Source organism: Calonectris borealis, chromosome 8 (genome assembly GCF_964195595.1).
Source record: "Calonectris borealis chromosome 8, bCalBor7.hap1.2, whole genome shotgun sequence".
Classification (NCBI taxonomy): domain Eukaryota; kingdom Metazoa; phylum Chordata; class Aves; order Procellariiformes; family Procellariidae; genus Calonectris; species Calonectris borealis.
In genome coordinates this window covers 12,154,111-12,178,849 of record NC_134319.1, presented here as the reverse complement: position 1 = coordinate 12,178,849, position 24,739 = coordinate 12,154,111, and the positions used below count along the sequence as shown (strand labels likewise).

The 24,739-nt window shown below is 49.4% G+C and overlaps 1 protein-coding gene across 5 annotated transcripts in view; it reads right to left on the bottom strand.

The window, feature by feature from the left end:
* ERI3 (ERI1 exoribonuclease family member 3) overlaps positions 1 to 24,739 on the bottom strand; it is a 136,556-nt gene that overhangs the window by 66,656 nt on the left and 45,161 nt on the right. For all 5 annotated transcript variants that reach the window (XR_012674463.1, XM_075155971.1, XM_075155973.1 and 2 more), the window contains one exon: positions 15,302 to 15,374. Coding sequence is in view for 4 of the 5 variants with exons in the window: in XM_075155971.1 (XP_075012072.1) it covers positions 15,302 to 15,374 (73 nt within the window). In the remaining variant the exon portion in view is untranslated. The remainder of the gene's footprint in view (positions 1 to 15,301; positions 15,375 to 24,739) is intronic.

The window sequence follows — 24,739 nt, the reverse complement described above, 5'->3', positions numbered from 1 at the left end:
AATAAGCGGAGGGAATTAAAAGGGACATTGTGCGAGGTATCTGTGGCACAGCTGGGCTGGGGGGGACCAGGGACCTGCTGAAAATATCATCGAGTTGAAAAATAAACCAGCTAAAACAACAGATTTACCATCCACCGAAACCATATATTTAAGAGCTATCTATAGCCAGCACTAACCGCTCCTAATGAGGCTAACAAAGTCCGTTTCCAATAGACTGAAACTATTAGAAGAAGGAAAGGCGGAGAGGCAGCTTTTAACCACCTCTAAAGATGTGGGGTTTGAATTTGGGGTTTTCTGGGTTTTTTTTTGGTTTTGTTTCTGTTTTTTTTTTGTGTGGTTTTTTTTTTTTCCCCATCAGAAATGATTTAATATCACCAAAATGCCCCTAGCATTTACACACACAAAGCAAGCCTCCTGCCGCTCTTCCCTGGCAAGTGTATGTGTTTCAGTAATTGATGTTTGCACAGAACCTCAGCTCTTGGAGGACACGGCTCCTCCGAGGCATCTCTCACCACCACAGAAACATAGTCCCAGATATTTAGACGCCACAAAAACCCCCAAAGCAGCCGAAGCCCAATTGCAGGGGCCATGGGTTGGCTGGTGGACGAGGCTTAGCATCTTGCAAGAGAACCACCAGGCCGTTGGCAGGTTCATGCCACTCGGCTTGTATTTTCGGCACTCCAGCCCAGGCAGGGGTGAAGGAGCACGTGGCTCCCACCCACACATGGCTCTGCGCTGCTCCCTGAACTACATTACGGGCTTCCCCTGGGCATAGGACTCCTTGACACATCATTCTGTCCAAAAAATAGCTCGGCCAGACCCAGGCACCGTTGTGTCTTTCTGAACGGCTCCTGCAGGTAGAGCAGCTGCGTCTTCTCCCAGGCTTGGAAAGCACCCTGTTCCCCTCAGGTGCTGTGTCAGCAGGAGGGAGCTTTGGGACCTTGAGGACAGCAGGGAAACCCTGCCAGAAAGCAGCCGAGCTCCCGCAGGGGAAGGCAGTGTGGTGGCTTCACCACCTTGACCACCAGATCAGGCTGGCAGTAAGCAGCAGAGGCAGCACCAGGTGAGGCTGGCGGGCCAGCTGCCTTTGCAGGCTGCTGGCTGAAGGAGCTCTCCGACAGGCACAGTATTTCACTAGCTATTTTACATGGAGAATTGCCGATCAAAGATATCCCCACTGTGTACTCCAGAGCAATAAAAATAAAAAAAAACCACAAGAAGAATTCTTTAGGCGGGTAATGGGCATTTTATTCCTTTTTATGACACTAAACATAGGCAGCTGGCATAATTACACCACAATAAAGGCATAATGTGCACCTAGCAGAACAAACTCATACTTTTGATAATTAGGCAGAGCAAACACAGTCTGGGATTCAGTCACACAGCTTCACTGTCTCCTGGATCTGCCAGAGCCCCCATCCCTGCAGCACATCGGCCCCTTTCCCACAGCTGGATTTAGCTGGGCCCCACGGGGAAGGCTGAGCAAGCAGAGCACCACCAGAGCTCTCCTGCACCGAGAGGAACGGCCATGCAGCTCCACTGTTTAGAGCAGACCGAGGGCAGAGCGCAAGCAGCGAGGTGCAGGATGGGTCCACGTGCAGCTCCTGAGAGGCAGCTGGAGACGGCACGTGGCAGAGCACCGCTGGAGGATGTCAGTCACCTCCTGATGGCTCTGACTGACCCCACAGGCAAGGCTGCAGCAGAACCACTCTATGGGGCCAAATCACACAAGGTGCGATGGCAAAGGGAGACCCAAAATACAGGAGAGATGCAGAGGTCTTTTGGGTTTGGCAGCTCCGCTGAGGCCAGCTCCAGAAACTGGAAGGGCTGAGCATCGGGACACCCCTCCACAGCAAGGACCTTGGCCAAATGCAGTCTGCAGAGACAACATCCAGAGGAAAGCTGTCCCCTTTGCCAAAAGGCAAGGGCAGAAGAGAATGTCCCAGGGAAGCTGAAAGACCCTCACCTACAGAAGGGGCCAGCTTGGACCTGCTAGAGGCTGGCAATTACCCCTCTGAAGGCTTTCTGCTCTCATTAGTCCTGGTGGCCCTGTTGACCTGCAGACCTGCCTCCTCCAAAACACACCAGCAGGCAGCAAGCACGCTCCTCCGGCAGCTGCAGGCACCCACGCAGGACAGCTCTTGCCTGAGCACAGAGCACAGCCAACGTGGAGATCCTAAATGATCTCTAAAATATTAATAGCATCAATCAGAGCCAGGCTGACAGAGGTTACAACACTGGGAGAGCGCAGAGAGCAGGCTTTCCTGAAGTTGGCACAGGAACATACACTAAATATCCAGAGTTTGTTTAAAAATGCATCTGCAGGATGCATGCAGGAGCAGTGCTGGCAGAACGGTGTGCTGAGATTTCATCTCCACGCCACTGAAACCTGCTGGGGATGCCGACCACTCCACACAGGAGAGAGACCAGCTCAACTACACTCCCTCTCTTACGCGGCTTAATGGAAGTTGGTGTCTTGAAGGTATATTGAGTGCAATGCAGAAATCCTGGAGTATCTTGACTCAAAGAAAGGTGAGGGAGGTGCAGCTAATCTGTCAGCCATGAGTGAGACCTGTGTATTCATCTGTGGATAGGATGCCCAAGAAAACACCAAACAATGTCATTATGAGATTTTTCAACACGAGATTCAACATGAGAAAGGGAAGATGCATGTTGTCAGCAAATATAAGCATCTTGCCTCCATACCTACCGACACCCAGAAGAGGTGGACTGAGAACTGGACAGGTACTGAGCAAGCTTGGGAAGGCTGCAGTGCAGCAATCCAGACCATGACTTCAGGACGGCTGTTTGCTCAGGAGCTTTGATGCCCTATAGAGCCGGCAGCAACATTCGTGTCAGAGCACCCAAGGAGAAGATGGTCCCAGTCTGTAGGAGACAATACCCAGGCAACTGGGAAAACCAAGCACTGTGAGATAGCCTCTGGCAGGGCTCATGCTTCAGAGTGATCAGAGCTGCCCTCCTCAGCGGGCCGCAAAATAGGGGAAGTTTATGCCTAGATGAGGGCAAAGGATGGGCTGATTCCTAAACAAAAGCAGACAATATCTGCAGACTTTCTGGTCAGTTCTTAGCAAGCCACTTGCTGTGAGATCCAATCCACTGGCTGCAGGCAAAGAGCTTAAGCAAGGAAACCGGCAAGTGGAGAGAGCCAAAGCCAGGATGGAGCCAGAAGTGCTGTGCCAGCATGGGGGAAGGGCGGCAGGAGATTTTTAATCCCAACTCTGAAATCAACTTGCTTAGTAGCCTTGGGGTTCCGAGAGATTTAATTAATTAATTTAATGAGTGTGAAGCACTGTAAGTTATTAATATACAAATTCCACTACAGTATCTCCCACTTCCCAGTTCAGAATCTCTTGCCACTTTATATCGAGCCCATGAGAAGCAAAAGCCAAGCCACGGTATGTCTCTGTGCAATGGGGCAGGGGCTGCACACCCTCACCTTCCCAGCCAAGACAGCAGTAGCAAAGCCCCATCCCTTTCAGCAGGATAGTGCATCACACTCAGCACAGGAACACCTCATACAAAAAAAGCTCTTTCCACTTACTGGCAAGCCGATTGCTACCATAAACCGGCTTGCTGCTCGTGGAGGTGGCAGGCAGTCACTCTCCCTCTTGTAGCCATGCTGGCTTGGTAGGACAATGAGGACTAAACCAGTTAATGTTTTAATCCCTAAGGCTAGAAAATCTGATTAACCCGTCATACCTCCCGGGAGAACTACACAGGGCTATTTTCATGCTCCTACATGGAGCTCTTGTCTTTTAAATGCAGAGAAAAGAGGACACAGCTCCTTTCCCAGGAACTAGGCAGCTGTGCTGGTACCCACATAAAGCTCCAGCTGAAGGGCTGGGATGCAGGGATGCTCTGCCCCTCGCCTGACCCATGGGACTCTGGGAAAGGCCATCTTTCACGCATTGCGCCTTCACCTTCCAGCTCCTCCTGGCCTAGAATGCAGCACACGTTGCAGGATTATTGTAAAACATGCCCTGCCTCTAATCCCTTCTCCTCTTGCCTTGCTCTGGTATTGACTGCGGGGAGCTGTGTCAGGCCTGGGGTCAGGCTTGCCTCTTGCAATACCAGGGCACGCAGAAGGCTCCAGCCTCTCCCGCTGACCGCACTACGCATGAGACATGGGAAAACACAGGCCGCCCCACACCTTCACATAAGCAACACATCAGCCATGCTGCAGTCACACTGTACGTACTGTTACCCCCAGCTATAGCAAGCATCCAGCTGACAGGTCCCAGTCACACCATGACCAGCCCTGTAGCAACTCCCTGCCTGTCTGGACCCCACCGTGGGGACCATCAGGCCACTTCAGCCTGTATAACCATTGCAGACAGATTTCTTATCAAAAGCACAAGTTGCTTAGATTTCATTGTGGGTTGTTTTGCTTGGTTTTGAATGCTCTTTCAAAAACTTTGTCTTTCGCACCTACAACACACTGCCCCATAAACAGGCAGGATCAGGAGAGCCAGCATGGCTCGTTCCTCAACCTGCAAGCAGCAACCAGGCTCACGGTGTAAAGGTCTGAGCAGTATGTTTAACCCCAGCAGCAGTGCACACACAGCCAGATGGAAACCAGGAGGCTCCTCGGTGCAGGGGACAGATGTTCAAATCCCCCAGCAAGGGGAGCGCAGGCACAGCGAGGTGCAGCCGAGCAATATGGCACTCAGCAGGAAGAGCAGCACGCAAGGTCTGAGCAGCTGCCTCTCCGCCTTTTGCCTGCAGGCTATGGCAATGCACATGTAGAAAAACCACAAATGCCAACGTGCCTCCAACCACTTGCATAGACAAGGATGCTTTCAGTAAAGCAACCATTGCAATGCACTCAGCAAACTACTGCTTACAATTTCATCTAGAAGGCAAAGCTTTTGCACTGGTTAAAAAAAGCACAAAAGCAACAAATTCTACTCTCTGCTTTGTCTGGTACCTGCAGGCTGCATGGAGCCAAGTAAGATAATTGTGTTCCTCAGCTCTTGAATCACCACCTTCCTGCCTTGTCCGAGAGATCTCTGTACCATACGTGGCACCAGGAGGCCCTGGTCCTTGCTGGAGCCTGAAGGTGCTGCCAAATAATAAAGGCTGCCTTGGGATTCCCCCAGTACAAACATCCTGATCTGGGCAGATGGCATCAGGAGAGGAGTGGAGACGGTACGCAGCACCCAAGGCAACCAGCCCTTCTTTCCCTGCTCAGGTACTCTGAGTTTCAGCGACGTGTCCCAGGGAAAGCAGACAGCCTATGTCCAAATGCAAGGGAGCAGAAAGTGTCACAGAAAACAGGGTAGGAAGGGAGAAGTGATGACCCACACTGTCTGCTTCAAGGCAGGACCAGCTCCATGCAAACCATCCCCACCATATCCTTCTAAACTCTGAAAATCTCAAGAGCCCACATCCACAGAGACTGTACCGATCTCCTTGCAGCAGGTAAGGACATGATCAAGAGCCGTCCACCACAACCACCCAGAATAAACTTCTCCCTTCCTCTCAGCACTTTCATTCCTTCACAAATGATTTCTGCTTAGTCTTCACTAAGGTGAACATCCCAGATCCCTCAATCTTCCCCTGGAGGTCACATCTTCCAGCTCGCTGACCTTTCTTTTGTTCCCTTCTGGGCTTTCTCCACCTGTGCCAGTTCCTCCCTGACTGCAGTACACAAAACTGGTTTGTTCCAAAGGATAAAACAAGGTTCCAAAGCAGCTTGTCTAGGAAAATAGCTGAGATTTTAACACACGCCTATTGCAATTTTAATATGTATTAGCAAAAGAGAGCATAGAAGAACCACTGATGGTAAAGAAGTTAATGTGTGTGTGAGATGCCATGAGATGAACACATGCTAAAACACAGGCAGGATAGCTACGGGAAGGAAGGACGGAAGGATGGAAGGAAGTTCCAAGAAGAGGTTGCTGTTAATAGGACCAAAATACTCATGTGTCCCCTAGGAGTAGCTCTAAATGGCTTCCACATAACAGGACCTCGTCAGAGGTTGTCTTTACCCACCCAGCAGAGTCTAAACAGCAGTAAGTGAGGAACAGGCCGCATGTGCCCAGCCCATAGCCTTCTGCTTGGCATGAGTTTGGCAGGGAGAAGGGTGCTCTTTCAAATAGCTGTGGATTTTACAGCCAAAAGGAATTACTAAACTAATCTGCTATTTTGCAAGCCAGGAAACTTAGCTACTTTCTGGTGAACAAGACCAAGAACTTACATTAAGCCTCTGAGGATCACATCTTTCCCGTGTGCTCCCAGAACAGTTCATACAGACACAAGCTCCACAGAAAATTGCTCCTGTGCTTTTAGGATGCAATAAAAAAACACCAACAAAAGCCAAAGCGGGGGGAAACGCACAAAACCATTTGATTTAGGCGAAGATGGACACTGCTCTTTCCTGCCCTCCTGGGATGGGCATGTGTGTTACCGCTCAAGTCATCCAAAACCACTGAAGCCTCCAGGCTGCATCTACAGCCCCTCTCAGCTGTAGCAAGACCAGCTCCTGAGACTGCAAGAAAAGGAAATGAAATGCGAGGCTGGGATCATTACTTTGAAACTAAGCTCGTGCCACTGAGCCAAAGCCTGTTATATGGACATGGGTTTGTGTCACCCCAGCAGCAGAGATCATTCTCCATCTCCGCTTGCTCAGCTCCCCTCCTCCCAGGACAGCTGCCGGCACGGTACTCTGCAACACTCTGCGAAGTCTAGCTACAGAAAAACTCCCAAGGCTTCGTCCAGCAGGTTAAAGTTATAGGGCTGAGCTACTGCAGAGCGAAAAGTACGCTGCTGACCGCTCCACCATGCTTGGGAAGCTGCTGGCAAAGCACAAAGTGCCACTTGCAGAGGAACAAATAGCAAAAACCACAAGTTTCCTTCCCTGGGGGAGAGAGCCCAGAGGGGGATGTTGCTTCTTAAAGCCTCCAGTATTTAAAAGGCACTGAATTTGCACCTAGCTGTCACGTAGGATACTCCTACTCTGTGTCCCCAGTCACCAGCCTGGGCAGCAGCTCTGAGGGAGGGAGACAACCCTGCTTGCCAGTGAGTCCCAGGCTGCGGAGGGGAGAGCAGAGCCCTGAACAACTACTGGCCACGCAGCCCACATGCCGTGCCTCCGCTTCCTTTGTTTTATGCAAAGGTGGATACCAAAACCAACCCCAATGCTTACTCTGCGTTACATGAGCACCCTACCTTAGCGCATATTGCAAACCCCCATCAACAACCCCTTGGTCCATCTGGTGATAGCTTCTACAGAAACCGAGGCAAAGAAGTCTGATGCATCTACCCATCCTGTATCCCCTTCTAATGAGACCAGCGGGATGAAAGGGAAAAGACTGGCAAGAACTTGCAGACACTCACCCTCTCTTCCCAGCACAACCTCCCGCTTGTTGGTTTTCCTTGGAAATGTGTTTTTAATCCGCACTCCTTGTTAAATAAGAAAGGGAGAACAGGTCTCTCTGCAGCAGGACAGAGAGGGCTGCTCCTTTAAGGCCTCTCCTGGATGCCCTTTCCCTTTGAGATGACTATCCTCGACTCCCTCCTCGTCTCCCTCCCTTTGATTTAAGAGTTCCTCTCCTGGCCCTGACAGTAAGGTATTTCTGTCCCACAGATTATAACTCACTCTGGGCTATTATTCAACTCCCAAGCCCTGGCCCTGCTGCATTTAGTCCAAACATAATATCCTTCATGCATATATTATCTGTCTCCCTATTATCTGGAATCATTTCGGAATTAAATTTCAGTCCTGCAATATTGGCTTGAAGAGCGGCTCGCTTTATGGGCTAGTCAAAGGTTAGAATACCAATCAAAATAACACTGCCGATGCAGAGAGACATTTTAATATTCCAAAACCCGGTAATTGTAAAAGGACATAATATTTTTTCCCTGATTACCCCAAAGGCAACACATGTTAACAAGGCGAGGGAGAGAGTGAAAGAAATTTCAGAGTTCAGACAGCTGCACGACAGATTTAAAGGAGAAGTCATGGACGGCTGCCGCGCTCCAGCCCCCGGAGCAGGAGGGCTCCCCTGCCCGTGCCAGCGGTGCCGTGCTCCCCGGGATGCCGTCCCCTCCGTCCCCAGCCTCGTGGCATTCGTGCCACCCACACTCCCCCAAGTCAGAAGCCTTCGAGAGTGCTCTCACTGCAAGGGAACAGAGCAGCCAGAGCTACGCCGAGACGGACAGTCGAAGATTATCACGGCGGAAGAAACCGCTGCGATCGGCTGGCCTGACCTGCACAGGCCATGAGGCTGCCCCAAATTAATTCCTGTTTGAACCAGAGCTGATCTTTTTAGGAAAAAACCGTCCCTCCTGAGCTGGAGAATACACCACAGCCCTCGGTAAGTTGTTCCAATGGTTAATTACCCTCACTGTAAAAATCTGCACCTGAATTACCTCGCTTTGGCTTCCAGGCGCTGGAACTGTTTATGCTTTTGTCTGCTAGACTGAGGGAGCCTCTCCCCACATTTTGGCTCTCCCTTTAGATACTTAGGGACTACAGCCAAGTCTCCCTTACCCTTCTCTCCGGTACCCTAAACAGCTCCCAGGGTCTCTACTGCATGACGAGTGTTCCCATGGGTCTTGCAGTTCTCATCCAGTCTTCAAGTTTCCAGAATCCTTTCCAATGCAGAGATGGGACCCAGCATCCCATACCGGTCAAACCAGTCCCAAAGAAAGAGATGATCCAGCCCCTCTGCTCCTACTCACCATTGCCTGTTTATAAATCCAACAGCAGCCGCCTCCTAGATGCAGTATCTGCACACTTTATTGAAAATGATTTTTATGTTTTCTTTCAGGGCATTGATAAAAGTGTTAAGTACAAGAGGTCTGAGAAATAGATCCCTGTGGGACCCCACTAGGAAGACATGCGCTCCATGATGATTACCCATTTACAATTAAATGCTAGGAGCTGTCAGTTTGCTCGTTCTTAATCAATGTAATGTGTGCCATGTTGATTTTGTATCACTCTTGTTTCTTAATCAAAATGTCATAAGGTACCAAGTCAAATGCCTTCCAGAAGTATATTACATTGACATGGTTACCTTTATCAACCAAACATGTAGTCTCATAAAAAAAATATCAAGTTAGTTTGAAAAAGATCTAGTTTCCATAAATCCACATTGATTGGCATTATATTACCCTCTTTTCATTCTTTATTAATCAACTATGATATCTGGCTTTTCATTACTTTGCCCAGAATTAATGTCAAGCTGATAGGGCTATAATTACTTCATCGGTCATCCCATTTGCCCTTCTAAATTACTGGTACAACATTAGCTTTCTTCCAGTCCTCTAGAACTTCCCCCGTGTTCAAAGACTTATTAACAGTCCAGGGCTTCTCAGCCAGCTCTTTTAAAACTCCTGTAAACCAGCTATGCAAAATGCCAACTGAAAGCTACCACTTAACTTTATCAGAAAATTGTGTTGTAACAGCAAACCTCTTGCTCAGCAATACGGCACCCTCTGCCTTTCTGTAAATACAGAGTAAAGTATTTATTAAACACAGTCATTTTGCTGTTATAAGCAATTCTTCCATTTCCTTCCAACTATGAACCAATGCCGTTGCACAAACACTTTTCTTTCCTAATCTCCATGGAAAAGACACTCTTACTCCCCTTAATCCTGGAGTCACGCTTCTCCTTCTGTTTCCTTTCACAACTTCTTCTATTCCTGTCTTCTGAGAGAGACCTTCCAAAGCCAAGAGCTCCGCAGCCGGGGGTGAGGAGCCCAGGAAAGCACAGCTCCCACTGAAGGAAGGTGTGACAGTGTCTCAGAGCATTCAGCCATGCTGCAAACCAGCAAAGCACTAAGCACCGTGGGCATATAAGCAGCTCTCCGCAGTCAAGTGGCAACATCTACTCACACGCTTGATGCTTTGGCTGTGAAGCACTCTGCCTGAGGAGACCTCCTCCGTCATTTCTGACCTTACTAGGTATTTTATACTCCCTACAGCCAGTAATTCAATAAACAGGCAATTGATAACAAGCACAGTAAGTCCTCAAGAGGTTAGATCTCACAGAAACAAATTCCAGGCATATGAGCCAAAAAAATAAACCATTTCTCAGTTGCACCCATTTCAATGTTCTTCATCCAAAGCACTCGAGACACTTCACCATCAAGTGCCTGAGAACTCCTCCTCCTCCCATCCCGAAGGCAGAAGGAATTGTTAATTCAGAGGAGAAACAAAAAGCTGTTAGCAAATCTTTGTTTGTTTAAGATGTGTTTATTTCTAGTTGCCAAATATTAACAAAAACATCCTATTACATGCTTCCTCTGTCAGATTTCACAAAGTGAGTAGGTGACCTTAAACATTTGTGCATGTGTATTAACAGTTTGCTTCCAAGCTATGAGCATCTACAGATCAATAAGTGCTGGGCCTGGAAAAGGCTGCACGCAGCCATGTCACCCCCAGCATGGTCACGCTGTGCTCCCCAAGGCTCCCTCAACTCTGTTTCATGATGCCCGGAGAAGGAAAGTTGCATTCCTCCACACACATCATTCAACCCTTTCATAAAAACTGTCCTGGACTTCAGGAGGATGTCAAACTAGGACCAGTTTTCTGTCGCTTTAAAGCAACCACTATTACTGTATCTAAAGACATGCTGCCCTCTGTGAACAAAAATCAAAGATGGTCAAACGTGCCAGCACAGCTGTCCTGAGAAAGGAGCAGCTCTGTCATTGGTACGGAGATTGTCTTTTAAAAAAAAAAAAAATCATTTGAAAAACAAGGAATAAAACAAACCCTTAGTGGTTACATAAAACACTTCCCTGTTATCTTTTAACTGAATAATGTCCAGAGAAAAAACGGAAGATCAGAATAGTGTATACAGCGTTAAAAATAGCTTCCACAACCCAATTCTAGAGTCAGAGTGCCTTTGTGCCAGCCCTCCGACAAGTTATGCTGTGCTGGAAGAGAGACAACTAAGCAATGGTATGGTAGAGGTCTCAAGTCAAGAATAACACAATAGAGAAGAACTGGAAACACTTATTTGCTCTTTCACAGAGCGAAAGACCTAGGCCCAAGAAAATGATCCAACAGTAGGTTTAAAAGAAACAGATTCACACAATATATGAATATACAGAGTATAATTAATGCATAATTAAATAGCAAAAGTCACTGCTGCAGGATGCTGTAGAAACCGAAAGCATGAGCAGTTTCAGAAGAACATGTACAAGTTCCTGGTACACAGACATGTGGGTGCTAGGCACAGTGCTCCAGGGGCAGCTGCCGGCTTTCAGTCTCTGAAGAGACAACTACTGGGAACCAGAGGAAGCTGACTCCAGTCATGCTCTCCTTGTTACACCTGCAAGCATCAGCTACCGGCCTCTGGCACAGAGAGGATCTGGGCTAGACCTTTGGTCTGGCCATTTTGACACCTTTGTCATCCTTCTTATGTTTTTGTTGCACAGGCTAACTGTAAGAGAATCTAGCTTCCCCTCCTTCTTCCATCAAACTACTCTCCCCTCCGTGACGTGCTCCCAACCCAGTGGTGCTGGCACTCCTGCTGCCCGCCGGGTTTCCCATTCCCAGGCTCCCAGCCACCCTGCGATCGCTGGTGCCACGGCCTCAGCCTAACACAGCGCTGGCTCCATCCCCGCAGGGTGAGGATCCACTGTGGGACCGACCATGCCACTAACTCAAGCGGGACCTGGAACAATAAACCACAGAGGCTCCCGAAAGAGCAAAGGGAGCACGAATGAGAGCTGATCCTTGTGTTAGAATAAGCACTAATGAATTTATCCAGGCTACCTGAGGATACTCTTAGGGAAGCAGCTTGGTTGTCACTTGTTCGCTGCAGCAACTTTCCTTTTCACATAAATTTTGACCCACAGCCTCCTGCTTTCTGCACGTATTTCTCCACTGGTGCCCCTCTCTCCTGACGTGAAGCACTCTCTGCTATTTACATCCTGAGCATCCAGCTCCAACGATGTAGCTCAGGTTCTGCACCTCAGTCCTAACCCACAGGGCCTTTGTGGATCCACATGACAGGTACATAAGGAGAACTGGCAGCTGGGATGGTGGCTCTCTATGGAGATGGTTTAGGAGGATATCTGAAATGTTGCGGCATTCAAAGAAAGCGTCCTCTGCTTTCTGCTGCCCTCCCACAAGGCTGAGCTAATCGAAGTGAAGAACATGATAAACTCTCTGCCCCGAGTCAGCTCTACAGTGACAGTTCACCAGAGATACAAGATCGCTCAGTGACATTAAAAATGTCAGCAAACACCGATCAGGCTTGACGGAAGGGATGCATTAGCAGGCTGGGGGAGCATAGGGCAAGGTAAAACTTCAGCAAACGCGGTCAAGTGCACAGGCAGCTTTTCTCCTTTTGTCCTCCACAGAAGGCTTTTTCACAGATCCCAAGGCACTGTGGCCACCATCGCAGCAGTCAGGTGTGGAGCTCACCACCACCTGCACGGCCAGATCAATCCAAAAAGGTTTGCCTGGGGCAATGCAAGCGTGGCAGCTAGTGGGGCCTGACTCCTGTCTTCAGCTTGCCCAAGAGGCAAGTCTTGGATACTCTGAAAGAGGCCTGGAGGCACAGGGTGCTCACTTCAGCTGCTCCTGCAGCACAGAAGTGACAAGGGAAGGAGTTTAATGGAGAATGAACCCTGGGAAAGACTGTCTCACTGCCTTGGGAAGAGGCCCTGGAGCATTCCACGCTTTGGCAGAGGCAGCATAGACAAGCACTTTTTCTTCAAATGATACAAAACGGAGACAAAGAGGAGCTGAAGCCATGTGTGCATGGGCAGAGGGAATCAGGAACATATTTTGTGGCTACCGCACTACACACAGGTAGACAAACATGCCTGCCCCATGCACACACCTTTCCGTACGTAATCCCACTCTGTTGCATTGCCTTGTATTTGCAGCAGCAGTTCCCTAATTCGGTAGGGTCCTCTTGTTATCCCTGCTCACAAGCAGAGACCCAAAGGACAGACAGCAGATGCAGGTGGGGCCAGCCCGCAGGAAACTGCTCTCAGTCACACGTGCCATTTACACTCACATGAACTGTTTTCTCGACATCTGAAACATCCAAGTCTCTGCATTATCCATGACCTAGAAATTAGCAGTTTCACACCACCCCCCCCAACACTTTCACTTCATGGATCAGGTCAGAGGCAGACTCAGCCTAGGAGGTATTTCTAAGTCAGGAACGTGCCAGAGGGAGCGGAAAAGGGGCCACCTGAGCTATGCAGGGAAGAGCAGGGGGGCTAGATACCTGTCCATCCTTATTTGTCTCACAGTGGGAGCTCACTCAAAAGAGACTGAGGTCCCATTGGGTCCAGCTGCTTGACCAGAATTATTTACCTAGGCTGGAAATCCTGTGGAAACACACAGGCGGTTCCCCCACAAGCACCCCCAGAGAGCAGGGCAGTGAGTGGCATGGGAAGATCCTCTTCCTGGGGTAAGAGCCAGCCCCAGGGGAGGCAGCTCTTCAGCCACAGGACAGGAGAGGTCCCTGCTCTCCACTTCAACCTGGGTCGCCTCCCAGAGGGGCGCAGGGGCCCTGGAACCACCCTGGGTGTCACAGGGCATCAGATATTAAAGAGTCAGAAAAACTTCAGATTTTTAAGGGATTAGAAGGGTTGGAGGAAAATAAACATTTTTCCCACACATCCCGTCCCCGTGTGATCTGAGGGAGATCAGAGCCTTACTTTCTGAGTAACACATCTGTAGAGGAGGACAACCCCAACCCACGTGCCCCCATCCTACATGCTCAGCCTGCTCCCCCTTCAGAGAGCTGGGCAGGGGAACGCCTCACTGCAACAGCTTCCCTCCTCCTGCCTTTAGCTCTGTGCTTGGTTCTTCATGGATGCTCACCAGCCCTCAAGTTTGTAGCACAGTATTTGCTGAAGCCCAATACATGAACGCCTGTTTTGAAGAACAGCCACTTGCCTGGATGTTCACGTTACAATGAATCCCAGCTCCTAACATGCTAAATCCAGGAGCCTCGAACTATGGGAAAGAGCCATATTCATCCTGAGGCCCAGAACAGGAGCATAGCTGGATCAACCTACTTCTTAGCAAACATCATGGTATATAGGGATTTTTTTTTTTTTTAAATATTATTATTCTGCAGCCATCAACCTGCTGGTTATGTAGCTCCTATCCATTCACCGGAAGTTTAGTGAACTTCAAATGGCGATCATTAATGGTCACTGAACTGCAGAATGCCCCAATGTGCTTTCAGATTTCATTTACCAAGGACCAGCAATCAGCCAAAAGATTTGCTCTGACAGCAGGGAAATACAAGACCCTTTGACAAGTTCAGCCGGGAATGTGCTGCCAGCATCCCTTGTTAAGTTCATGTTCTACCCTATTTGACGGAACAGATCATGCAAATTGTCCTTCTGCGACCGCTCAGCCTGTCACTCGTGCTTCCATTTAAAACAATAAATAGATAAAAGAACAAAAGAAAAGCCCACAAGTACAACGAGCTGTTTACAAGCAAATTCCACTTACCGAGACCCCTAATTATCAGGAAAAGGCGCAGAAACCCAAATAAAACATTAAATTGGATGGGGGATGGGAATCTTTCTCATCCAAAGGTTTAACCAGGAGGGTCACCCCAGTTTCTCTTGTGCACAGACCCCAGCCTTCCCTCTCACCCTGCTACTGCTTGTAATCGCACTTGTGCTTTTCTTCCCGCTTTGATTTGTGGCTGATGGCATCACCGCCTTTTTCTGTGCAGATGGAGCAGCTGTGCCAGGAGACCCCGTGGATGCACAGCAGGCTGCTCTTTAACCACCCAGAGAAGGTCTGGAACAACACAAGGCACCAGACAGTAAAGTCCAAGGTATTTTGCTTTGCAAAGTGACCACTGGCTTCTTAGGTGGACGTGCTGCTGAGGCAGCTCCCATTCCCCACCGCACAAAGGGAAATACTGATTTTTATTTGGGAATATTTCCACATGTTTATCAACCAGAATTTGATCTGAAGGGAACCGAGCTCCTAGGAGCCTTATACGGCTGCAAAACAGAGTCGCAACACTGGGGCCAACACAACCTTTGCTAAAGAGGGGCCTCACAGTGTCCCACTATTATGCAGAGACACCGCACTGTGCCTGCCACAATGGGATTCTCCCCAGCTGCAGAACACATCCCATCAAGTACAGTAAGACTCTATTAGAGGAGATACAATAGGGAGCCGGAGGACTCGCTCAGCCCAGCTTCTGAGAAAATAACTCATTTCAATGCAAAACAGCAGCAGTTATTAGACACCTCCTTAAAGAGGAAAGGAGAAGGACAAGGGGAGGGGGGAGAGAGGGAGACAGGGACATGGCAGTTTGCACAAAAGTACCTTTTTCAGATTAATCCACTGTTTGAAGTAATCAGCAACCGGCAGCCCTAAGTACTGGCATTGTCCTGGTAACCTGTAAGAGAGAAAAGAGAGCAGGTTTGATTCAATCAGTGTCCTGACAACACAAACTCTGTTTTCTTAAGTGCATTTCGTTCTGAGATGGAAGAGACCCTCAAGTCTGCTGTAACATGCTGCACATCAGAAGGACTGTAGCTCTCGGCAAAAAAATCTCACGAGAGCACAGCTTGGCTGAAGACTTACATACATCCAGCCACATCCAGGCTGCTGACACCTTTCAGACTGAACATTTTGAACAGGAGCTGTGTGCAGGTGCAACATGCAGCTCTTCTCCACAGCGGCTAACACAAACACGACTGGAGCACCCGGGCTGTCTTTAGATAAGTGAAATCATCACAAATCCCTGCAAAACCATCCTGCTCAGCCAGCGGCTTACAGGGCAGACAGAAGGACTGACAATTCACCTGTTGTGCCCTGGTGCTTTTCCATTTGGCCTCTATGGTTAAAATACCGAATGAGACATGAGGGAGGGAAGGAGGCACCAATGCATTCGTTTTTTGGGTAGTAATGCTGCAGGGACCAACGTTTTAGGGCTAAGAAAGCAGAGGCTGTTTTCCAAGCAGGTGCTTAGAAGAAGAGAGCAGTCACCACTCTGAAGATGCAAGGTGCTGCACACTGTCTCACTACGCGTTTCAGCACCAGCAGCCAGAGCTGCGAGCACACGTATTTAACCTCTCCTTTACTACAGCGAGCCGCCAGAATAGGGCTCACAAAACAAAACGGCACCAGTAAAGGAGGTGGATTGCCTGAAGGGACAGCAGGACCCCAGGATTTGGAAAGCTGTTTCTCCCACACTGTGCCGACCCCAGTGTGTCGCAGGGAAGCTACGACGTGCCCCTCAGACGGGGAAGGCTGAGTCGCAAAGCCGTGCAGCTCCAGCCGAGGCTGTGCAGGGAGATGAGCTATGAGAGTTTTCCCCGGCCGGTTTGATCTGATCAAGAGTAATTGATGGATCTTGTTCATTCACATACTGCTGAGCACGCCTGGGGCGCTGGTCACAGGATCTTTAACTGAAGCAAAGGAACATCCCAAATAAATATGTCAACTAAATAAATGACTAAATTAGAGCCGTTTGTGCATGTTAAAAGCCACAACTCCAGAAATCGGCTTTTGCAAACAGAGGGGGGCGGGGAATCTCACAACTTCCTCAGGCACTTGCGGGCTGTAAGGGGAGGTTGCAGGGGAGGAGGGAAGAGCTGCAAGTGCCAGCATCAGCTGCTCAAACATCCCAACACAGACCGTGTCCAGGGCAAAGTCTTCTCCCACTCTCCACAGAGGAAAGACTGAATAATTCAGACTGGACTTCAGACTCAAGGTTGAAATTCAGGAACAAGCTCTGGTCAGATGTGGATACAAGCTAGATACACTGCCTTGAGCTGGGGTGCACCATCAGCACCCCATGCAGTACCTGAGTGCTCAGCCCAGCTCCAAACCCTCTGGTGATCAGGGCAGCATCTCTTCAGACCTACAAACAGTTTCCCAAGTAAGGAGATGAAGGAGGGACACAGATAATGCACTTGCAGATAATGTGACACTCGGGATAGTGCAGTACCAGAGTGGTTTGGTCTCAGTGCTGCCTCCATTTCTATGGGAAGAAAAGGAAGGAAGTTGGCGAGCATATCCAGGGGAATGTCCCAGGAATATGTGGCCAACAGAGCCAGCACACACTGGGCCCCACCAGTGTACTGGCTTTGTGAGCCCTGCTTAGGCTAAGAAAGGAATAGATCTCCCTGGCCAAAACCAAATGCCTGGTCCTGAGAAGATGCAGGTGTCATCATTTAGGAGCAATAATTTAAGTCATACTAACACATTTGAATAAGGAGGTCCAGAGGAATCTCTTTGAAAGCAGGAAGCCTGTCAAAAGAACGAGCTTGCAAGCAGCAGGGCTGCAGCGATTTGCAGGGTAAGCAATGTGACTTGACAGCACGGTCTCATCTCTGGGCACGGCTCATCTGATGCTAGCACCATCACGCTGAAATAAACCACCTGGAGTCACTCCTCACAATTGCACAGCCGTCACATAAATAGCAGCCTGGTCTATGCATTTTACAGCCATTACACATATGTCCATGACATCCCGTAGTCGAACAGACCCCACCAGCCCCAACCAGCATGCTAAGAAAGCTCTTTCTCCAGGAAAGTTGCTTTCTACTGGTGCCCAAATCAAAACAGATCACAAGAAAAGGAACCATCTAAAACAAATGACCGGTCTAAATACAGACACGTGATCAGCTCAACCTCTCTTAGACTGCTCACATTTAGCTAGAGAGGATGATGACAGCAGTTAGCAAAAGATATGTTAATAAAAGCCGAGTTTCTCCTCCCAACCCAAGAGGCTTTCAATAATACAGGTCTCAGCCTAGCTCCAGTTAGGGGAATAATTATCAATTCACCTAACATTTGGATAGGGCCCAGAAGAAGCGAGTACAGCATTGTTCTTGTTAGCCACAGGAATTGACAGCTAACCACCCAGTGCAATGAATGACATCTAAAGCATTTCCATCCCTGTGGGACCAAAAGGCCCAGCAAACTGGACAGTCTGGTTCTACTTCCACCCTGAGACTGATGGCAGTATGCCCGGGGCGCTGGACAGCGGGTCTTTAATTGGAGAAAATAAATGCTCCAAATAAATATGTCAACTAAATAAATGACCCATTTTTGCAAACAAGTAACAACCCCAGAAACTGCCTGTGAAGCCGTGTGACCTAAGGACATTCCCCCTCCCCCTCTGTGCTTGTGCTCCCCTCATTTCACATTACCACTGGAGAGACTTCACCAAGTTTTTCAAGCACTAGAAGACCTACGGTCATGCTATAACCTGGGCAGGCTGTCAGCAGCACAGACCAAAGCATCAGTCCACTCCCCGAGCTGGAAGATGCAGGCCTGGTGGCTCCAGGCCAGCAAGGATACAGCCACTCAATGTGCTTGGCTTTAGTGAAGGATTGCCATACGGGTCTGGTCTAGTCTGGGTACGCAGCGCTCCCAGCACAGGGAACCAGGGGCTCTCGCTGCACAGAAACCAGGTCCCCAGGTAGCTACGGGAAGCACCCCTGCAATGTCTTTTCCCCAGCTCCTAGCTCATCACCTGCAGTAGTCCCCCCCCTCCTCAGCCTGGTGACCAGGCAGGAGTTTCTCCAGCATCTTCTCCAGGTTGGAGTGAACAAGGCACATCTGTGGCTCTCCTGGGGAACAGAAGTGCCAGGGCCTGTAAGGAAGTATCTCCATTTATCAGGGCCACCATTCACTTGAGCAGCTCACTTGGTAAACATGCTCTTATGCTCAGTACGGCTTCTTGCTCTTGCAAGAGTCAACCTTGCTTACTGGGGGCAGCTTTGCTTGAGAAAGAGTTGGGATTCAGCCCTCCCTCAGGTAAGGGAGAAGAGAAATGATAGCACGTTTCACTGCATTCAACATCCCATGATCCTTCCAGCTTTTGAACGAGGTCTCGCTGCCTCCCCAAACACTGAAGCTCTCACTCCTTGGGAAGGAAGCTGGCTCTCAAAATCACCATGTCAACCAAACGCCGTGGCTTCAGGTATGACTGCACTTGATAGAGAGAAACTTGAAAATGGCTGTGGGATTTTCCAGCCTCCGATGCAGCTCTGGTAAAGTCTGTCTTCCCAGCAGCAGAGATGGGAGCGCACAACCTCCGCCTGCTCCCAAAATGCAGGTCCCCTTCGGGCAGAAGAGCAAGTGACATCAGGTAGCACGCTCTCCTCCACCAGCCAAGCAAGTCCAAGTCCTCCTTGGACTGTGGTCAGCAGTGGCAGCTCTGCACCATTTTCAGAGAGCTTTCATCACCCCAGGCTCTGATTTCCATCCAGCCCTGCTCCTTCACTCTGCAGGGTAAATGGGGCCTGGAGATGAACGGGATGCAAATAGGAGGCGAGGTTACATAGCTGCATTTCTCCCGTTGAAGCAGGCTCTCTCCAAGGCGGCAAGAAGCGCACAGCTCGGCGGTGATAAACGGCCTTGCTTTAGTTATCACTTTCCTTAAGTTAAGGAGAGCAGCCTAGTGATGGATGGGCTGGAATTCGGTTATCAGGGAAGGCTGTCAGCCAGAGTTGCCTATCTCCACACACATTTAGCAGGGCGTCATTATGCGATGGCATGGAGTTAAAATATGACCAAGGGTATTGAAAGAAAAAGAACAGGATTAAAAAAAAAAAAAAAGGCAAATTGAGCAACAATAAAGGAGCATGAGGCAAGAACGTTATCGGACTAGTGACACCTTTTATCTCGGTCTGGTTAGCTAGAGCAGGGCACAAATTGGTCCTTCCTCCACTATTGTATCCTCTTGTACAAACAGAGGCAGATAAAATGTGTCACCAGTGCGATAGCATATCAATTTAACCCTAATTATCTAGGGGGTCAAACTAAGAAATAGGGGTTTCTCATTTCAACAGGTTCCTCCGTCTCTGCTCGGAGCCACCACATTAATATGGAAGGGGGAGGGGCAGCCATAATTGATTTCCGTCACTCAGGTGGTCCTGAGATATAAAAAATTAATGCTTGATTCTCCCAACTAATCAGAGCTGGTTAACGTCCATCTGCTTCTGGGTTCAGGATGTCAGGAGACAAAGAAATTGGGCCACTTTCTACACACCGGGTGTATTGATATCGAGCCAGTTAAAAGAACAAGTCCCTCTATGGGAAAGATAAAGGGACATTAAATCTTGGTTTTTATAGACCTGGTCTCAGCCTTCCAAAAACCCAAGCCCTGGAGACCTTGAGTTGTAAGGGATGCAGAACATTATAATTGCGTCCCGGCCAACCCCACTGCACCGGGCTGCAAAGGCGAGGTCAGGCAAGCTCCTGCCTTGGAAATCCTTCACTGAAGGAGGGCTGGAAAGCCTGAATGAAGCTGCTTGGATGCAACAGCACACAACAGCAACAAGGTGATAGCCAAAGAGAGGAGCTGTCAAACCATCCCAGCCTTGCGCCCTAGTTCAAAGCAAGGCTGGTCAAGGCATCGCCCTGGACCATGCGGCGCAGAGGTGCTGCTCTGTTTTGATGTAGGGTGGGATGTCTGCCAGGCCAAGAGGAAAGCTTGGGTGTCCTCTCCTAACAGAGAAAGCTAGCGAGGGAATAACATCCTCAGGCACCTGAGATGTTTCGGCAGAGAAACAGCACCATAACAGGCAAAGCCACATCTGTCTGCACTGAACCTCGCGTGAGTTGGAACCAAGCTAGGAATTTAAAGCAGGTAAACCCGCACCCTCCCAAACAGGCAGTCTTAGGTTGATCCAAACTTTGTTAAAACAGCAAGTCTCAACCAGCAGGGTTCAATGGCCTGGGGATGCAAAGGGGTGAGACCCTGTTCCAAAGCGCCGAGGCTGCAGGAGCATCCCACACAGGGGCAGAAAGCCTGGCAGAGCTCTGCCAAAACCACCGTGCTGGGCCAGGAGAGCTCCAACAGCACGATGCCACAGCACCCCCATGCAAGCAGAGCGCCCCGGGCACACAGCACAGCCCAAGCCGTGCTGCGACCTGCGGAAATTGAAACATGCTGACACACATCTCCAAAAAAAACCCCAAACCCCAACTCCCCCATCCCAATAATTCAAGTTAGACTGGAGCAGCTTTCCTGCGTAATCCCAGGCTTTGGCAGGGAGACGTCTCCTCCCCAGTGCTGGAGTCACTATGCCACCCAGTGCAAAGAGGCAAGAGCTGAGCCAGTCTCCCCTCATGCTTCTGTCCAAAGTGAAGGATGGAGGGATGAATCCCCTGCCAGACTTCTGGCACGCCGCTCACACGCTCCTCAGCCCCACAGACCTGCCAAGGGGCCGGAGGAGCCCACCTGCCCTTGATTCCCACCAGATAAGCCCTTGCCGGGTGACTGCACCCCGCTCTCACTGAGCACACCCTTGGCGCCGTCCCTCTCTGTCCCCCACCAGTGCAGGACAAACCACCCCAGCATGGCTGCACTTAAAATTCACAAGCAGTACCTGTGGAAAGACAATACATTTGGAGAGGGTCTGAAAAGCCCTGGGCTTTCACGGAAACCCTGAGACAGGTCCCATCTCCCTCCCTCTTTGCTTTCTTTCCACCCTCTCAGTTCTCTCAACCACCCCCAAACTTGTCACAGTGCAACAAGCCTACAAGCCGCATATCAGCTTTAAATATCAGCATGCGTGAAGCAGGGACATGAGAGCAGGGAAGTGGGAACAGACAGAGCAAGCCTCCATCGCCTGTCAGGAAACACTAATGAATTTCAACACCAGCAGCCATTGCCTCAGACGGGCTGGCGAGAGGAGGAGACGGAGTTACAGCGAGGAGCCTTTGCAGGAGCAGCCTGCCTTTTTTCAAAGCCCCCTCTGTTAATAAATGTCATTGCCGAGTGGGCTGCAGCAGTCCTCGAGCTGGGATGGGGTGGGTCGGGGGAGAGACAGGCGACTGACAGCGCTCAGGATGCCTGGGCAGCACAGCCTTTTCTTCTGCTGCATTCGCAGACAGGAGCCAGGAAAAGGAAGCAGATGGGACGTCGCCGTTGGCATGAGGCTGTCTTCCATTAAGGTCCCAATACCCCCACAAGGAGCCACAAGTGCAACCCCAACATCCCCCAGTCCCATTCACCGGGATGGATGGAGGCTCTACAGGGAATGGTCCTTGGGATGGGCAGAGGGATGCAGAGACATCCAGATACGCTGCCTGTGTTCCCAGAAGCAGCAAAGGGTTACAGAGCAGCCTGTCCCTTTGCTAACACAAATGCATTCCCGAGGCAGCTCAGGAAGAAGCATCCAGCACAGGGCACCGCATGGCAACCGCACCGATGCACAACATGAAGGTCAATGCAAGTCTTCTTTACAAATGTCAACCTGTCATCTCTGGATATTAATGAGGGCTGACCAGCAGCTAAAATGCATCCATGCTCCATTAGTAATAAGAGAGACACGATGCAGGAGGAGAGCACACACCACGGCATGTGGAGGCACCAGTGGGTCTGCAGGGCCCGGGGAGGTGTGGTGATGCACAAGACAACTAGGGCCACTCCAGCTGCCCAGGAAGGAAAGCAATTGCCACACAAACCCCTTCACTGGAGTGTGTGTTATCTTTTTCCATCAATCTTTAATTGGATTAGTGTAATGAGGCCAAAAAACCCAGGCTAAGCAGCAAGGCTGATACCTGGCACTTTCAGACCTTCCTTTCTTTTTCTGTGATGCCCATTCTGGACAGCATTGCCTTCTCTCTCCACCAGGCATATTCCTGCCTAGGAAGCTTAAAAGGGAAGTCGCAAGCCTTGGGACTCACAGCAGCACTGGCTGAAGTGTCTGAATACCCACCACCCATCATATGCTAACAGCCAGATCCCTCTTCTCTAAATTTTTGCTGGGCACTAAGAAATTTGGGAGAATCTCAACACCCATGCTTTCCATGCAGCTAGCCTGCGAATGGAAAAGACTGTTACCCCAGACTGCAACCAGAGCAACGTCTACACTAGGAAAATAATTCTGCCACAAAAAGCACACAGGGCAAGTGGCTCATCGTGACTTGCTCGTCCTGCAAAGCACTGTGTGCCTTCCACTGCCATCAACCTTAATGAAACATGAAGGCATTTAACACCATGAGAGATCTGGCCCTTTTATGGGTATCTGTCTGTGCGTCAGCTAGATGCTGGCAGAGATGCTATCTCAACATTAAAAGCAAGGCTGTAACACAGCAGGTATTCAGCCTCCAACAGAAGATGTTCATCAACAATTGCACACACATGATGCTACAATAAATCTATGTGCTACCGCTTAACAGCTTCTCTTAAAAAGATTCATAGCTCTATTTACTGGGCCTGATTCTGCTGCTATGCATGTGGAAGTAAATCTGGAGTAACTCTACCTGCAGTTAGTAAGCAGCCAGTGAGAGTAGGATCAGAATTGAGCCTTTTGATTTTTAAGTAACTATTTAATTACCATGCAGGAAACCAGAGCTTGCTGGCTCCACGGTTCAGCTGAGGTTAGCAGTGCAGCAGTCAGAAGCTTTGCAGTCCTCCATACCGAGTCCTCCAGATCGGTGAAGGGGTAAGAGCAAATGCTCTCACCAGCCCTTCCAGACAGGGAGGATGACTGGGTGGACTTCCCTTTGACATTACAAATGCATCACGCTGCTCCTAAGGAAAGAGAAACAGGAAAGCCTCCGAGGCTGAGGTCACACCCCCAGCCTTGGGAATCTGACACTATGAAAAACCCGTAAAAACAGATTTCTACACACAAGCTTGCTTGTGACAGTCCGTCTGCTTACTAAATACAGCATTATACAGCACCTTATGAATAGGAGTGTACAAAATTGGATACTGTGTATATCTACCACACAGGCATGTTCTCAGTGAAAGTCACCCATCATGACCACAGGCTGCAGCAGGTGAACTTCCAATTTGTCATCAGGAAAAACTCTTCACCGTGCAGGCAATAAAACACTGGAACAGATTGGTGGGGGAATCTCTTCCCGTGGAGACATTCAAACTCATCTGGAGAAGACCCTGAGCAACCTGATGTAAGTCTGAAGTTAGTTCTGCTTTGAGCAGGGGGCTGGATTAGAGATCTCTAAATTATTCTGTAATTCACGCTGCAGCAGAGTCTGATTACAAACGCAGAGCATGTCCCTTGTCTGTCTATATGGTCTCTTATGAAGTCTTTCATACAGACAACTAATTTAGGAATCGCCTGGTTCTCTGCATACTGTTTTAAGAGGGAGCGTTCAGACTCCTTTTGCAGAATACTGTAATTACGCACTGAGTAAGGGAGTATATCTGATGCAATGGATGCACCCACAACGCATCGTGTCTAAGCCCCCTCAAAATCAAAATATGCACAAAAACTAAGCTAAAATTAAATGTGCTTCTCCTCCCACTGCACAATTCCCATTGCAGAAGTTTTTCTCCCCAGGAAACCGGAGCACGCAAGACCTAGAGCAAGGCACTGCTTTAGGACGGAGAAGACACGTCCCGTCCCAGTCCTTCCTTAGACCTGCTGTACAACAGGCAGGAGGAAACCTTGCCTCTTCCATGCCTTGCCTGTCCAGACCATTTAGCGTATAAACTCTTCAAGACAAGGGCTTCTCTGCTATGAGTCATAAACTGCTTAGTGCCTAATGGTAAAGCCTATAGACGCTTAACATAATACAATCATGTCACTTAAAGGCCATTAGTCTCCAGTCTAAACAGCACTTTTCCAGTCACAAAAGGGACCTGCCAACTCAGGAAGGCAGGATAAGGGACGTGGGTGGCCAGTCAGGTCACTGGACTCGCAGACACCCGACGTGAAGCCCCAAGCAGGACGGAGCCCAGCCGAACGGCACGGGGGAAAGCCATGGCAACTCAAGCAATCAAAGAGCTTTATCTTTTGGGCTTTCTTGAACCACTTGAATCAG